This window comes from Heliangelus exortis, chromosome 1, assembly GCF_036169615.1.
Source record: "Heliangelus exortis chromosome 1, bHelExo1.hap1, whole genome shotgun sequence".
Taxonomy (NCBI): domain Eukaryota; kingdom Metazoa; phylum Chordata; class Aves; order Apodiformes; family Trochilidae; genus Heliangelus; species Heliangelus exortis.
This window is the reverse complement of record NC_092422.1, coordinates 34,293,247-34,308,377: the sequence shown is the minus strand read 5'-3', so window position 1 is coordinate 34,308,377 and position 15,131 is coordinate 34,293,247. Positions and strand designations below refer to the sequence as shown.

The 15,131-nt window shown below is 36.0% G+C and overlaps 1 protein-coding gene across 1 annotated transcript in view; it reads left to right on the top strand.

Annotated features, from left to right (window-relative positions):
• Positions 1-15,131, top strand: part of DIAPH3 (diaphanous related formin 3) — a 210,374-nt gene that overhangs the window by 97,623 nt on the left and 97,620 nt on the right. The window contains exon 20 of the mRNA XM_071740516.1: positions 548-649. Within this exon, the coding sequence (XP_071596617.1) occupies positions 548-649 (102 nt within the window). The remainder of the gene's footprint in view (positions 1-547; positions 650-15,131) is intronic.

Genomic DNA, 15,131 nt, shown 5'->3' with positions numbered 1-15,131 from the left:
TCATTTACCTCATGTGTTCATAAGATACTCATTTGTGTAAGTGCCCAAGCTTCCCCTATGGACTCCTGTATTCAGTAAAAACTGAGTCCCACCTCTGAGTCCTGCCTCCTACTTCTGGCAAGTTTTCAGGCTAAGTCTAATGGGTTTAAGTTTTTGTTTTAAAATACTAGGAAATAAATTATCGATTTTCAAAAATGCTATGTTGTACTTGAAATTCTTATTCTGCCTTCTCTGTTCTATTTGCTTCTTGCATACTGTTTGCATAGTGCCTATCATGCATTATATATATTTTTTAATGGTGTTTTAAGAAAAGACTACAGAAATGTTTGCAGAATAAGCAAAAGATGCTAGCTAGTAGTATTAAATAACCTTTTACTCTCACAGTTACATTCATCTGTGTGTTAGCAAATTTACATTCATCTGTCTTCAGGAAGGAGTGCTGTCTTTGGAGTAGGTGGCAATAAAGCATAAGTAATAGCATTTGCTGACAATAATACAAGAAACATAGAATCTGAGATTTTAAAGCCTATTTTATCTTTCTTAATAGAATTTAATAAAACATCTTCCTGAACAAGAACAATTGAATGCATTGTCCAAGTTCAAGAGCGAGTATAATAATTTGTCTGAGCCGGAGCAGTTTGGAGTTGTGGTAAGTTCTGTTTTGTTATAACTTTCTTTTTTTGTCCTTTCCTGAAATGCAGGTTTAACATAATATTATAGAAACAATACCTGCTTCCTAAATGTGAAGAGGCTTCAGAATGAGAGAAGAGTACAAATGCTGCCTTTTAATTGGACTTTTAGTGGACATACCTGTCAATCTAGAAGACCTGATTGCTACAATTTTATTTGGAATTATTTGGAATTCTCTTGGGATATATAGAACTATTTTTAAACTTTTCATAGCTATAATAGTTTGCTTTTACTTTTGTTTGCATTAATAAATCTCAAGTTTTTCACTGAAGTTTTCTACACTGAATTTTTTTCTTTTTGGTCTCCACATAAATGAGAATACTGTAGTTATCACTATGTTAACCTATACTGCCTCCTTCCTCCTATTTGTTGTGGTATGTTCTATCACCAGTACTTGTAGTCACCTTTTCTGTTCCCAGATGGAAGACACGTTTACATTTCCCAGGCTGAACTAGCAAAGCAAGACTGGAAGAGAGAAAAGAAAATACTACTAGTTCAGTGCTGGCAGTTGATGCTTTTTGTGGAAATGTAGTTTGGATATATTTTTACGTAACTTTTACATAATAATGCATAATTGTTAATGATTTCATCGAAAAAACCCACCATAGAGTAAGGCTACTTCTTTTACTGGGTGCATGTATCTATGTAAATATTTATTTTTTTTTTTTTTTAATTCTTTCCTTCATCTGGGAGGATTGATTCTTTCCTTGGAAAGAAATAATTAGTCAGGTCTATCTCTTGACTTGAGGAAAAGAAGTATTATGTCTTTGTAGACCCTTTCCTGTGGTAGTTTTCTGCATATAATTGTATTTAAGTATTGGAATATATGGAGTTTGGGTGTTGGGGTATAAAGGCAGTGATCACTATTCTAAACCAATTAAAGAATGTTGATCTGTCAGAAGACACTGCTGCAATAATTTGATGCCAGTCACAGATGTGACGGAGGCAGTTTTCTCTAATCACAGGTACCTGGAAAACAAAACTAACTCTGAAATGGTGTTTTTGCTGAAAGCTGTTGCTGCTGTTCTTTTGTGATCCATGTTACTACAAGTAGCAACCATCATACATCTAATGTAAAGCTGGTTTCTGTGTTCCTAGGAGTCTTTTAACTACACTCTGAGAGCAAGAAAAAAAACCCCACACCATCATCACTTTTATTTATTTTCCAAGGTTTCCTTGTAAAGTTTTCTGATTGAAGCTAAATTACCAATATCTCGTGGTTAAATTTCTTAGTTACAGAAGGTAATAAAATCTTTTGCTTTTTATTTCTTGTTGAAGTTTTATCAGACGTTCAAGGGATCTTTATATAGTTCATCCCTATCTTTAATTTACTTATCTCAAAGGGTCAATGAATAGGTCTCTGAGATTCTTTAAAAGAAGTATCCACCCTTAGCAACAGCAACAGAACTGTCAAAACATACTTTGTTGGTTTATGAGATGTGAAACTAATGTTTTCAGCACCTCTGTTGCTTGCAAAGGATATGTGGTCTGAAGAAAGAGAAATTATTACCTTTTCACTTCTTTTCTTATACTATTTGTTTATACAATTTAAAAAATAGCCATAGTTTCAAAAGGGTGCATTTTATAATGGTAAGTTTTAGGTTCCTTTTAAGCCTAGTTTATATTACACAGCTTTAGAAAGAGGCATATAAGTAGCAGTTATTTAACCTTATAATGATGAGAATTGGGAGCAATTCTACCAGTGAACTGTGGTAATGATTTGGATCAGTTCTCCATATGTAAATTGGGGTTTAAATTTATAATTTTGTAAGTGAGAGTTCCTACATTTGTTTACTCAATTATGGTAATCAACATAACAATTAAGATACATCAATATATTAATGTATCTTAAAATTAAAAAAAAAGCAAAACCAGAAACAGAAATAACAACAAAACCACCAACAGAAGTAACAGCCAAAAAACCCCAAACATCAAAAAAATCACTTTATAATTTTCAAAAGTAATTTACAATTCCTCAAATTGTACCTTCTGACTGATCAAATTCTCTTTAGATTTCCTGTGGTACTAGGCTGCAAAAGCTTTTTTTCTCCCTTGCAAACATGGACTAATACTGCAGCTGATATGTCAGAGGTGTTAATGTAGCATTCTTGGAATATATAGCCAAATCTTTGACGTGGGAGGCTTCTTATCTGATTTAACAATTAGCTCCTTCTTTGCACTTTCATTTTCCCTCCACAAATTTCTTCAAAATCCTGTAGGGTGAAACAGCTATGATATATTCTCCAAATGTCTTCTTTGTTCTTGAAATAAGTCATCATCTTGAATGCCATTAAAGAATCTGATTAAACTAGATATCAGATGTACTAAGTTTAGTCTGGAGTCTCATTTGTTCAAAATTTCAGCAATATATTCTAAAACATACATATCCTAAGAATATATTTCTTCATCGGCCCACATCTCAATTAGTATATGAGATGGATGGTCCCTAGGAATGATCTATGTAATGAAATAATCTATGAAAAGAAAAGCTGTTGGTAATGTTCCTATTTAATCCATTTGATCTAGAAGTTGAAATGTTTGAGAGTTGATAAAAGACAAAAGGGAAGAAAAAAAAACTTTATTAGGAAGAGTGAGTATGGTAAAGAAAACAAGACCACATCTTGCATTTTTACTTGTACCATAGTATTTTAATATAAATCTGGCTGGCCCAGACGTTTAGATGACACTGTGATTAAAGAACACAGGAAAAGAGGAGAAAGCTTTTAATGGAATATTTCATGAAGACTTTTTTAGGCTTCTTCTTTTTTTCTTTTTCTATTCTCTTTCTTTTTCATTTTTTCTTATGTATTAGCATTACTGAGAAAAATTCCGGTCTCCAATGCTGGATAAAGTAGACCAAGCACAATGCTTTTCATACCTTGTTTCAAACCGTGTATGCCAGAATGGAAGAGATAAGCCTATGTTTAAATCTCAGCAGTTCCATTTAAGTCTGATAAATTATGGCAAAATGCCAGTAAAGGTGGATTTACAGCAGTCAGTTTGACCATGAACTGGATTGTCTGAGGAGTAGACACCCAGTTGACTGTGTCAAATCATTCAAAGAGTAATATCTGACTCCTTGGAGAAGTACTTACATAGGCCAATCAGACACAGCTATGCATTTTCATTGAATTAGTAAAATACAAAGTTAAGTTGCAAACATTTCTTTTTTGCTTTATTATCTAGAATAAACATTGATTAAAAAAAAAGATGTATGAAATTAAATCCACATAGGTCAAAGCTTGCTTTGCTGTTTTTATTTCATATTTGAATCTTCCTCAACTGACAAGTCTGTCTTTTGTTCTTTAAAATGTCAAACTTACTACAACTGTACATACTAACAATAGTAATAAATTTGAAATTTAGTGTGTCATCAGGATTCCTCTAATACTTAATACAGGATGTTTTCTAGGATGCGTTTGTTTTCATTTTCACTGTCATCGGACCATCATAACAAGCATTATTTTGTATTTTAAAGACTAATCTCTAGATTTTATTCTTTCCGAGAGAACTTTTATCTAAGTTTTTATTGGCAGCAGTTTTAATACCATATTATTTTCTCTTATACTAACAGTATCCTCACTATGATACGATAGTAGAATTGGCTGCCTTGATGAGTTTTGTCTAAAATGATACTTGAGTTGGCAAGCAAAAAGGTGGCTGCAGCAAACCTTCCTGGTATCACTATAGTATTCTATTTTTTAACTCTTCTGTTGAGTAAAATTTCTGAACATTCTCTTAATTCAGCCACCCTCATCCTTTAATTACTCCCCTTTCAGCACTACCTGTTTGTTACTTCATAAATAAGGTTATATTTTAAAGTACCCCTGATTCACAATTTTTGTAAATCTTATGCAATGATTCATTTTATTGCACTATCCTTTTGCTGTGTCTTTTGAAATCTGGTAGTATTAAAGTATAAATAAATTTTAAATTATCGTGTGTTTTAAGATATTGATTGGTTTGTATCTATGGATGGGATGCATTATTATTTGTGGGCATTTTTAGCAGGTACCTATTTCTTTCAGATTTACCAGTTCAATTAGATGGGATGTCAGTCTAATGAAAAGAACTAGACCAGTTGTACTAGAGGTGAAATTTTACTGAGTGTGGTGCAACTGATAAACTTGTCTTATAAAACTGAGACAATGTGATAACTCAGAAAAACTCTCCATGAAGCAGTAAGTTCTTATATCTCAAGAGCTGGTGAAGTTTCTTCCTAGGAACCTTGGAACAACTAGGTTTTCACTGAGCAGTGAAAGGATGAGCTTTCCTTAGTTTTCCATGACAGCATTAAAAAAAAACCCTGTCAAAACCAAACCCTAATCCTGCATACAATTTTTCTAATGTCACTCTTTCCTATCATCTAGCAGAGCTGACTTTGGAGAACATGCTGTATTGAGCTGACATGAAATATTTTCATTTCTCTTGAAGAGGGGAAGTTTTGCATAAATCAGTTAAACTCTTTGTATGTGGAATTTTACACATGGGCTTTTTGTCGAGGTTGTTTAGTCTCCATCAGCCTCTTGTATCTTTTTTGTTTTATTCTGGCTGTGTGGTGGGCTAAGATTTTCTCTTTGCTTTAAGAACCACTATTGACAAAAGTATCAATCTTCTCACTATGGCTTTTGAAGTTTTTTTCCTGAGATTGTGGGTTTATGCCTCATTTTTTGCTAATCTTTTCAAATAAGGAGAGTCAAACAGACGCGATGTATGACAGAATAAAAGGTTTATTTTTTAGGTGAGTAGTGTCTTATAAATATGGCATTTCAGAAAATTTGGAGCCTCCATGTTATTTGCTCTAAGGATTTGCTTGAAGGAAAAGACTAAACTATTTGACTCTCAAGGAAGAGCGTAAGTAGGGAATAAACTGCTAAATACTACTTGTATGGTAATATAAAAAATAATAATAATGGAAACCTTATATTCTTCTAGCTTTCTTCCAAGTCAAGATTTGATGTTCTGAAAGAAGCAGCTCAACACTTGCTGAGATGCTGTCATGCTGTGACTATTACAGCATTGTATGTTTTACTTCAACCAAAACTAAAAAAACCTTCTGTTGTTGGCTTAAAGACCTTGAGGGCATGACTCTAAACTGTTCAGGTTCCCTTCATGAGTGTGGCTTGGGGTTCGTTTTTTAGGTGACTCTACAGGTTGCTTTTGTGGTTTTTGCAATTATCCTTTTTTTAAGTTACGTTGCACTTTCATGTTTTCTGTTCATTCAGCAATAAGTACAAAATAAATCCTTTACTACCCTTATCTTCTCTTCCAGATTTTAGGTTTTCCTTAGATAAACTACTTTATTTTCTTATATGTCCTTACATTCACTTAATCCACACTGATGTATCAGAGCACAGATATTATCTCCTATTACTGTGGAGTTTGGTTTTGGGGTTTTAGTTTTGGTTTGTGTGGAGCGATGAACTGTTTTATGAAAACTGTTAAATCTGTTCATCTTACTCAGTGCTTTAACTTAGTTTTGCAGTACTGTCTTAGGTTGGTGTAGTTTTGAATTCTGTATTTAGTTCATATGCTTTATGAAGTATGCTTATGCTTACCAAAATTCCAATATGCAGTTCCATTTTGTTTCAGTATAATAGATTTTACATAGAGTTCTTGGTTTACATAGAGTACTGAACTTTGTCCTAAACTTATATAGCCATCATATTAATTTCTTGGAAGTTTAATTCATCATGATTCATACTGAGCAATATGTTCTACAAAACTGTGATGAAGACTATCTTTGTATTTATAAAGAATAGTCATGTGACAGCACATTTGTAAAATATGAGACTCGTCGGTTATGAATAGGGTTCCAGCTAGATGATCAGCTTGGAAGGTGACTGTTGACAGAAGGTTGGTTTTTTTGCTGTTGATTTGTTTGTTTGTTGGGGTTTAGTTAAGTTTAGTTTTTCCCCTGATTCTTTCTCCAGTGGACAGTATAAGTATTCTGTTCTTTTAGGACTTAGAACATTTAGCAATGTTGATTTGTTTTGCAGGTGGTTCTTTCCTACTGAGAAAAAAGTACTGGTTTACAGAATATTTTTTTCTACTTTTTGGGCGTAGTCTATTATGTATCAAATAAAAAAATATTTAGGGAAAATCAAACAATAGTTTGAGTTGTAAGAGACCTCCAAAGCTCATCTTGTACAACCAATCAGAAAATTTAGTAATGTCAGTCTCATTTGTTTTCAATGAAGGTGATAAAATAGTTACTAGTTAGATCTCTTAATCATGACTGAATTTTTAAATGATGTAATCTGTTTAATGAATTTTCATTGACGAAGTATTACCATACCACTGTTCAAGCCTTGCTTCTGAGTACCGGTGTGCATTTGGCTTTCATCTCAAACAAAGCCTAATGTGTTTGCCATCAACAGAAATGCTTTGCATTTCAGACACCTTTCTCCAAAGGCTTTTGTTCCTGTGAAGTCTTATCCTGCCATATAATATTTCATTGTACCTACTGTATTTTATTCAGCATATTTCTTGGATTCTTTCACATAAGAAATACACTGAACTATTTTGCTGACATTTATTGGGCAAATAAGAAATAGTTCTTGAAGTATAGTGATTAAGTATCGCAAACAAAATGACAGAACACTGGAGAGTTGTTGCACATTACTTTTTTAATTTATCTGTGATTCTTCCTTTATTTTAGTTCTTGTGGTCAAGGAGTGATTTGGTTTTGGTAAGGTTTTGAAAATTTTAAGACGATAATTCACATAATGAAATTCTAAGTTTTTTGAGTCTCTTAATGAAAGAAGAGTTGTAATCACACTAATAATAGATTAGAAATACATTTTGGGATGTCAAGAAACAGTTTGAATTTTTTTAGAAGAAAAAGAAAAATTACTAAATAAAAATAAAGATTGGTGAAATAAACAGACCAGAAGTAAGTTTCAGTATGTTTTCAGTACAGTCTTTTTTTGAACTTCACATTTTTTGTTAGGGCAGAGGAGGGTGTGCAGTCTAGAATAATAGGATGGTTCTGTTTCCAACCCCCTGTATGGGCAAGGACACAACCCAGTAGACCAGGTTGCTCATAGCCCCATCCAACCTGGCCTTAACACTGCGAGGAAGGGGGCCATCCCCAACTTCCCTGGGCAACCTGTTTCAGTGTCTCATCACTCACACTAAAGAATTTCTTCCTAATATATAATCTAAATCCTCACCTCTTCAAGCTTAAAGGCATTGCACCTTGTTCTGTCACTACACACCCTTGTAAGAAGTCCTTCCCCAGCTTCCCTGTAGGCCCCCATGAGGAACTGAAAGGCTGCTGCAAGCTCTCCCCAGAGCCTTCTCCATGCTGAATGGCCCCAACTGTCTCAGCCTTTTTCTTACAGGATGGGTGCTCCAGCCCTCTGATCAACACTGTGGCCCTATTCTCTGGACTCGTTCCAACAGCTCTGTGTCCTTCCTGTGCTGGGGGCTCCAGAGCTGGTCATAGTACGCTAGGTGGGATCTGCCAAGAGTAGAATAGAGGGGGAGGATGACCTTCCTTGACCTGCTGCTAGCCACGTTTCTTTTGATGCAGCCCACAATATGGTTGGCTTTCTGCACTGCAAGCGTACGTTGCTGGCTCATATTGAGCTTCACATTGTCTAAGACCCCCAAGTCCTTTTCCTCAGGTCTACTGTCAATCCATTCTTCACTCAACCTGTAATTGTGCTTGGGATTGCTGCAGCCAGGTGCAGGACCTTGCACTTGGCCTTGTTTAACTTCATGTAGTTTGCCAAAGACCACCTCTCAAGATTTCCAAGGTCCCTCTGGATGGGCCTCCCAGCTTGGTGTCATCAGCAAACTTTCTGAGGGTGCACTCAATCCCACTCTCTATGTCACTGATAAATATGTTCATCAGCACTGAGCTTAGGACGGACTCTTGGAGAATGCAACTCATTATTGATGTGGATATTGAGCTTGTCCTAGTTTGACCCAGAACAGAGCCAATTTTGTTTCTAGTTATTTCAATTTGTGGTGAATGCTCTTCTAAGTAGTTGCACTTGCTGATATTAATAGAATGTTTTCCAGACAGTGTTTGCTTGTAGGACTGATAACACTTGATGTTTACAGTTACTTCTAGAGAATGGTATGCAGAACCAAAGCCACTGCTTCATTCTGAAAAAGTGTCTTAGGCTCTGGAAAGAAAAAGGGAGTAAATGGGTTGCACCTGTCATCCTCCCTTGGGGAGGGGGGGAGAAGACAGGTGAGCAAAGTTGACCAAATGAAGTATTCTGTCCCATACATGTCATACTTAGTATAAATTTGAGGGATCATGATGGTCAAGCTTGCTTTGTCCATGGCCAGCTTGCTGAGAGGATTCCATCTGTTTGTCTGCCTTTGATCCTGATTCATGCATCCTTGAATTTGTGTGTTCCTCCATCCATCGCCCATCTACTTCTGACAGGAGTCCAGCCTGTAGGGCTGCCACATGGGGTCAGTGGTGACAGGAGCATTACTGGGACAGGGGGAATGTGATATTAGTTTTGTATATATTTGTACATATTTCACTATTTTCCTTTTAATCACTACTGTTTCATTAAAGCTGTACAGTTCAGTTTCCAACTTGTAAGTCTCTCTCCCATGTTCTCTCTTTTCCCTATAGGGGAAGGGAGAAGTTCTAATAGAGAGCCATTTGTTTAATTGCTGGCCCAGCATTAAACTGTGACAGCCATTGACCACAACTTTTTGAGTGCAACTATCCAGCCAACTCCTTATCCACCAAATGGTCCATGCATCAAATCCATTATTTGTATTTGACAGGAAGCAAAATAATGGTTGATTAAAAGAGGTTTTTGCTTGAGATGATTCAGAGAATCAGCATAACTTTTACCTTATGTATGAGGTCTTGAAATATTCCTTTTGATCTCCAAATGTTTGATGTCCCTATATTCTTTTTGATCTGTAAGTGTTGTTTCACATATGCAGTCCTTGTCCTTGCTGACCTTTTTTTTTTTTTAAGCTAAATTCATTCCAGTACCTGAAGGGGGCCTACAGCAAAGCTGCAGAAGGACTTCTTACAAAGGCATGTAGCAAGAGGACAAGGAGGAACAGTTTCAAACTGAAAGAAGCTAGATTTATTTTAGATATTCTTTAGTGTGAGACACTGGAAGAGTTTGCCCAGGGAAGCTGTGGATGCCTGGAAGTGTTCAAGGACAATCTGTATGGGCCTTTCATCAAACTAGTCCAGTGGATGGTGTTTCTGCCCATGCAGGGGGAGTAGAGCTAGGTGATCTTTGTCCCTTCCAACCCAAACCATTCTATGATTCTGTCAGTAATAGTAACAAAACCCATCTAAATTTCATTCATAATAGTATTTTTCTACACTGGTTTTAAATATTATTCAATGTTTTAAAATTAATATACTGAACTGTCTCGTATCCCTCTATGTTTAGTACTTGTTGGGATGGTAAGCCACTAGATGACATTTAAAGTCTCTGTATATTCTAATCAGCTAAAAGCCACCATAGTATGCTTCTAGACACTAAACTTTACTTGTCCATTGTGCTATTTTGTTACAATAACACAGGTACGCTTTTGATCTGTGCAGAACTGCACTTTTTCCAAACAACTTCTGGGCACAGTTTAGGAGACATAAAGAGACTTCATGAATTCAGCATCCAGTGAGACAGTTGAGGACTCGTGAATAAGACAAAGGCAGGTAGTTTTGTTAAGGCAAGTCATAATGGTAACGGTCCACATCTTCCCTTTTTCATCATGGGGAAGAGAGAGCAGCACATCATAGGGAAACTGGGTACAAACATGTTCCAGCTGTACAGAACTTGAGTGTCTATCAGACCTCCCTGCACCATCCATGCCTGACATCTCACACACCACTTTTGGGGGCACAGAGTTGCCTGGCAATGCTTGATACCATATTAGGTGGCTCAAGATCTTTTCCCCCACTCTCCCCAAGTTATTTTAAGACGTATTTTATATAGATGAGTGCCAAAATACAATTGTTTCTTTAGAGAGTTGCATATTTTTACAATAGATGGGGCTTTCTTGCTGCTCCAGCTAAGCATGTTCGTAACTATACTTCCCTACTAAAATCCCAGCAGTGCATATCTGCCTCTCCACTCTCTTGCTGAAACAGCAGTGCTAAGGCCGCAGCCCTGCCCATGCCAGTGTATGTTAGCTGCCTTTTGCAGCTAACATTCCCCAAAGTAGTTCTGTTTTGTTTATGTTGTACAGAGGGAGCTGGATCCACTAGCAAACACGTAGACTCATCAGTGCCTGTAATTCTTATTGAGGTAAAATAGTCCTGTGCATATTTAATATATTAATGCTTTTTAATCCATAAATGAAAATCCATATTAAAAATAATTTTTATGTTCTTTATAAACTTTTGATGTTGCTAATGCTTGTCAGGATGCCATTAGTGGATATTTGACCTAAGGTGTAGGCAACTGTACTGGCAGTGTCACACCTGAGATTAGTGTATCGAGAGCCACTTGAGATATCTCCAGCTTTTTTTCTTTTCTTAAAACTTGAGAAATTTGGAAATATTTTCCCATATTGTCTGGAGGTGGGGAAAAAAAAAAAAAGCAGCAGATTTTTCCTTTATCACTTTTATTTACTAAAAGATAAATTGAGGGAAATATGAGATATTGTTTCAGAAATAATTAATGCCCAGACCTTGTGAAGTACATTGATAGCTAACCCAAATAGAATTTGGCAAGCAATCCTCACGTGGCTTCACAGCTTGTTCGTTGATGGATGTGTTTTTAATGAGTTCTTGCCAAATGAAAAGATTTCACTAGAGTAAATTGGAGATTAGAGTGAGATCTGATGAAAGCCTAGTTTGTCTTAAATAATTGAGCAGGCACTTAAAATGATCAATTCCTTATTCAGCTGATGGCTTCACCTGTATATCCTCATTGAGAATATCTCAGAATGTATTAAAGTTTTTCACTATTGTTCTGGAAAATACTATACTATCACTGTATCTGCAGAGGTGTACTCTGCCTTACCTAATCCTTGCTCCTTGGTCACAATCGTATCTGGGAATATTTCTGTTTGTACAAAATCCTGAAGTGCTGAGATACATCTGTGCAGTGAGGTATTTTGATTGTGCTAATTTCTGTCTGTAAACCTTACCTTCTTCTCATCTCCTTTATCTTGAACTCCTGTATCTGTTGCTCTGCCTTGTCAGTGTTCTCTGTCACTAATTCCAGCCTTTCCAGCACTGCTGCCAAAGACTAACTTTCTGTCAGATGTGACATTTAAAACATCTTTATGACAAATTGCAGTTGAGTTACTTATTTATACTTACTTGTTTAGCGGGTGAACGTCGTTAGCTCCTTTAACATTGGTGACTTTCAAACCTTGAACCTGGATAGAGTGGAGAACCAGGCCCCAGAAATATCTTTTGCAAGTGGCTATCATGATCCGCATTGATCATAATGCTTGCAATTGCCATTGGATTGGATTATGTTACTTCCTCTATATCCGTGAAAGATTGTTATGCTGAATCATAAAGGGATGTTCCTGTCAAAGACTAGTACCTGCAGGTCTCACACTTATCCCTGTTCAGTTCAAGGGAAACTATTAGAGGTATTTAATTTTGTTTGGTCCATAGAGAAGACTATATACTGAATATGAATGTACAAGAGATCTGAGTTTTTTTGGAATGGGTCATGTCTATCACATTAAAGACATCATAATCAGCAGCTATTATGGTCTGTTACCACTTTGTATTTCTTAACTAATCACCTAGCATCAAATTCTACTTTTATGTTTGAGTTAGTATGGTGGTTCAACCTGATGGAAAGTACTAAGCCTGTTGTCATGGTTTTCAGACATTCCAATCTAAAATTTGATCATCTGTCTGTACCTTCATAGTCTGTATGTTGAGAGACTCAAAGTGATACTGTAGACTAACTTTTCATTACAGGTAGTAGAGAGAAGATGAGGCATTTATTTTAGAGGTATACTGATCAGATTTATTCCATCTGGAATAGAGCTAGATCTATTTTAGAAACTTTTCTCCATTTGGTTTGATATTACATTATTCTATTTTAAATTTCTCAATGATTTGTACCTTTCTGGTATAAATGTATTTATTTTTGCTATCTCACTGAACTAGAGGTTTTACAGAGGATTTTTACCTATATTAAACTCTTGACTTGGTTTCCCATGAGGAAAGCTTTTCAGTCTACTGCCATCTGCTCCATATGTACCTTTTAATGAAAATAGGTTTTTTTGACATCTGTTTGGTCTGCTAAAAATAGAAGAACTTGTGCAATTCAGACTCTCTCACTCTTGAATTATTACTTTTTAGGAAAATACCATTGTCTAAATTTGACTCCAAGAAACAAAAGCTGTCTGTGTTCCATTCTGATCAAGATGTCAGTAAATCTAATTTTATTTTTTCAATAAGACAAAAAAAATCACCTCTTTCTTTTCATGCTAGAACATACCTATCTGTGAGTTTCAGCATGAAGACTGTAAACTCAGCTTATTTTGACAGCTGTGTTGTAGTCCCAGTTGGCAATTTGGATGTATTTCATAAGACAGGTCACTTCTGGAATATTAGAAAGATTCCAATCTCTGAGACCTGCAGACTGCCCTTTCCAGTCCATATTTGTTGAACCATCAAAAACATTACCAGGGATATTATGCACTGTCCATCAGTACATTGGCATCCACAAGACATGAGAAGACTACCTTTGTGCAACTAGAAGGTAATTGGTAGGTTATGCCCCTGTGTCACTTGCAGTACACACCCTTCTCTTGTGTCCTGAATATTCTTTAGGATGGTCTTGGACTTGAAAGAATTGAGTCAGTAGTGTAAATTCAAGCTAATTATATTTAAAGATGGAGAAACAGATTAGCAGGACATGCCCTTTATTGGTGCTAGTATGACTGGCAAGTCATCAGTTCAATTGTTTGCATGTACATATTGTAAGTATAAAGAAATCTGAGTTCTTGAAAGCAATCTTAATTGTGAATTGGTAGTTCTTGACTGTATTACAATTTATTTGGGAAAGAGAGTGTGTTGAAAGTTAAGAATGAGGTACTATTCCCATATAGCCATAAAAACATTTCAACAAAAATCCTGTTTCATTATTGTGGATTGACTCCCAATATACTAAATAACATTTAGTCTTTCCAGAATTTTGGTGGTCTTGACTAAGATTTGGGTGCATGGACTGCCCATTTCAAAATGAGCAGGGAGTTCTTTTTTCTTCTTCAAATATGATAAAAGGTCTGCTAAGGTATCAGATCTTTCTTAGTAGAATTTTTTTTCTCCCTTTCAAATGTCTGGGTCTGAACAGAAGTGTTAGGAATTCACACTTTTTACCTATGAAATGTGTAGAATTCACTGTTGTTGCAGTTATGAAAAACATATATTTCCCACAGATGATGTCCATTCATTTTATTCTTTTAGTTAGCTTGGTTATAACTGATATTTTACTTTTTCAATGGCAACATTTTCAGGTGGTTTGACAGCCTTGGCACTGTTGATCCCTCAAGAAAGGTATATTGTGAAACTGGAACACTTGCCATGTTTTTCTCTATGAGCTTGTGGTAAGACTGAATCACATTCAGTGATCAAAATATAATGTCAGTGTAACTTCTGAGACATGTTCCTTTACTTGACATCAACAAAGCAGAAAGTGAAATGCAAGAGTACACATTTACCAGATGGCATGCTCTTGCAGGTGCCTGCTGATTTATGCTGTATTTGAGAGAAAATCCTCTCTTTGCTGTAGGGTAAAGGGCTGTGAGAGCTACTGCTGGATAGCTCAGCTCATTTGTCAATCCCCATTTGGACTTGCACTTAATGAGAATATTCTTGTGGAATATTATTTGAAAAAATATTACAATTCATGAGCCATACACTGAGTTCTCTGATGTATTGTCCACTTACTAGCTTTCTATTTCAACTTCCCTTTTAGCTATTTGGATTGTCTGTTTTCAAGTCACGATATTAATTTTAGGTGTATTTTAAGTATTTCCATTTCTATTTCACTGTGAAAGGCCCTTTTAAAATTCAAATTCAAATCCAATTATTCTTGCTTACCTGTTACATTCCTTACCCCACACCTATGGTTGCTGTTCAGTATATGATGAGTACAGAGTACCTGACTACGGTTGTTACTGAGCTAACATAGAAATTTTATAGAATCATAGAATTTTCAGGGTTGAAAGGGACCTTTAAGATCATCTAGTTCCAACCCCCCTGCCATGGACAGAGACACCTCCCACTAGATCAGGTTGCTCAGGGTCCCATCCAGCCTGGCCTTAAAAACTTCCATTTACGTTTTAGTGTTTTTATATACATCCTAGTGTTTTACTTTAGGAGCAGACTGGAGTCAGCCTGTGGACTAAAGCTTAGTAGTGGAGGTGATTTTCAGCCTAGTTTCATCTGAAAGACATCCTGTTTCTGTGTTCTGCTCTGTGATGCAAACTGAAGTGTGGTTATTGGAAAGAAT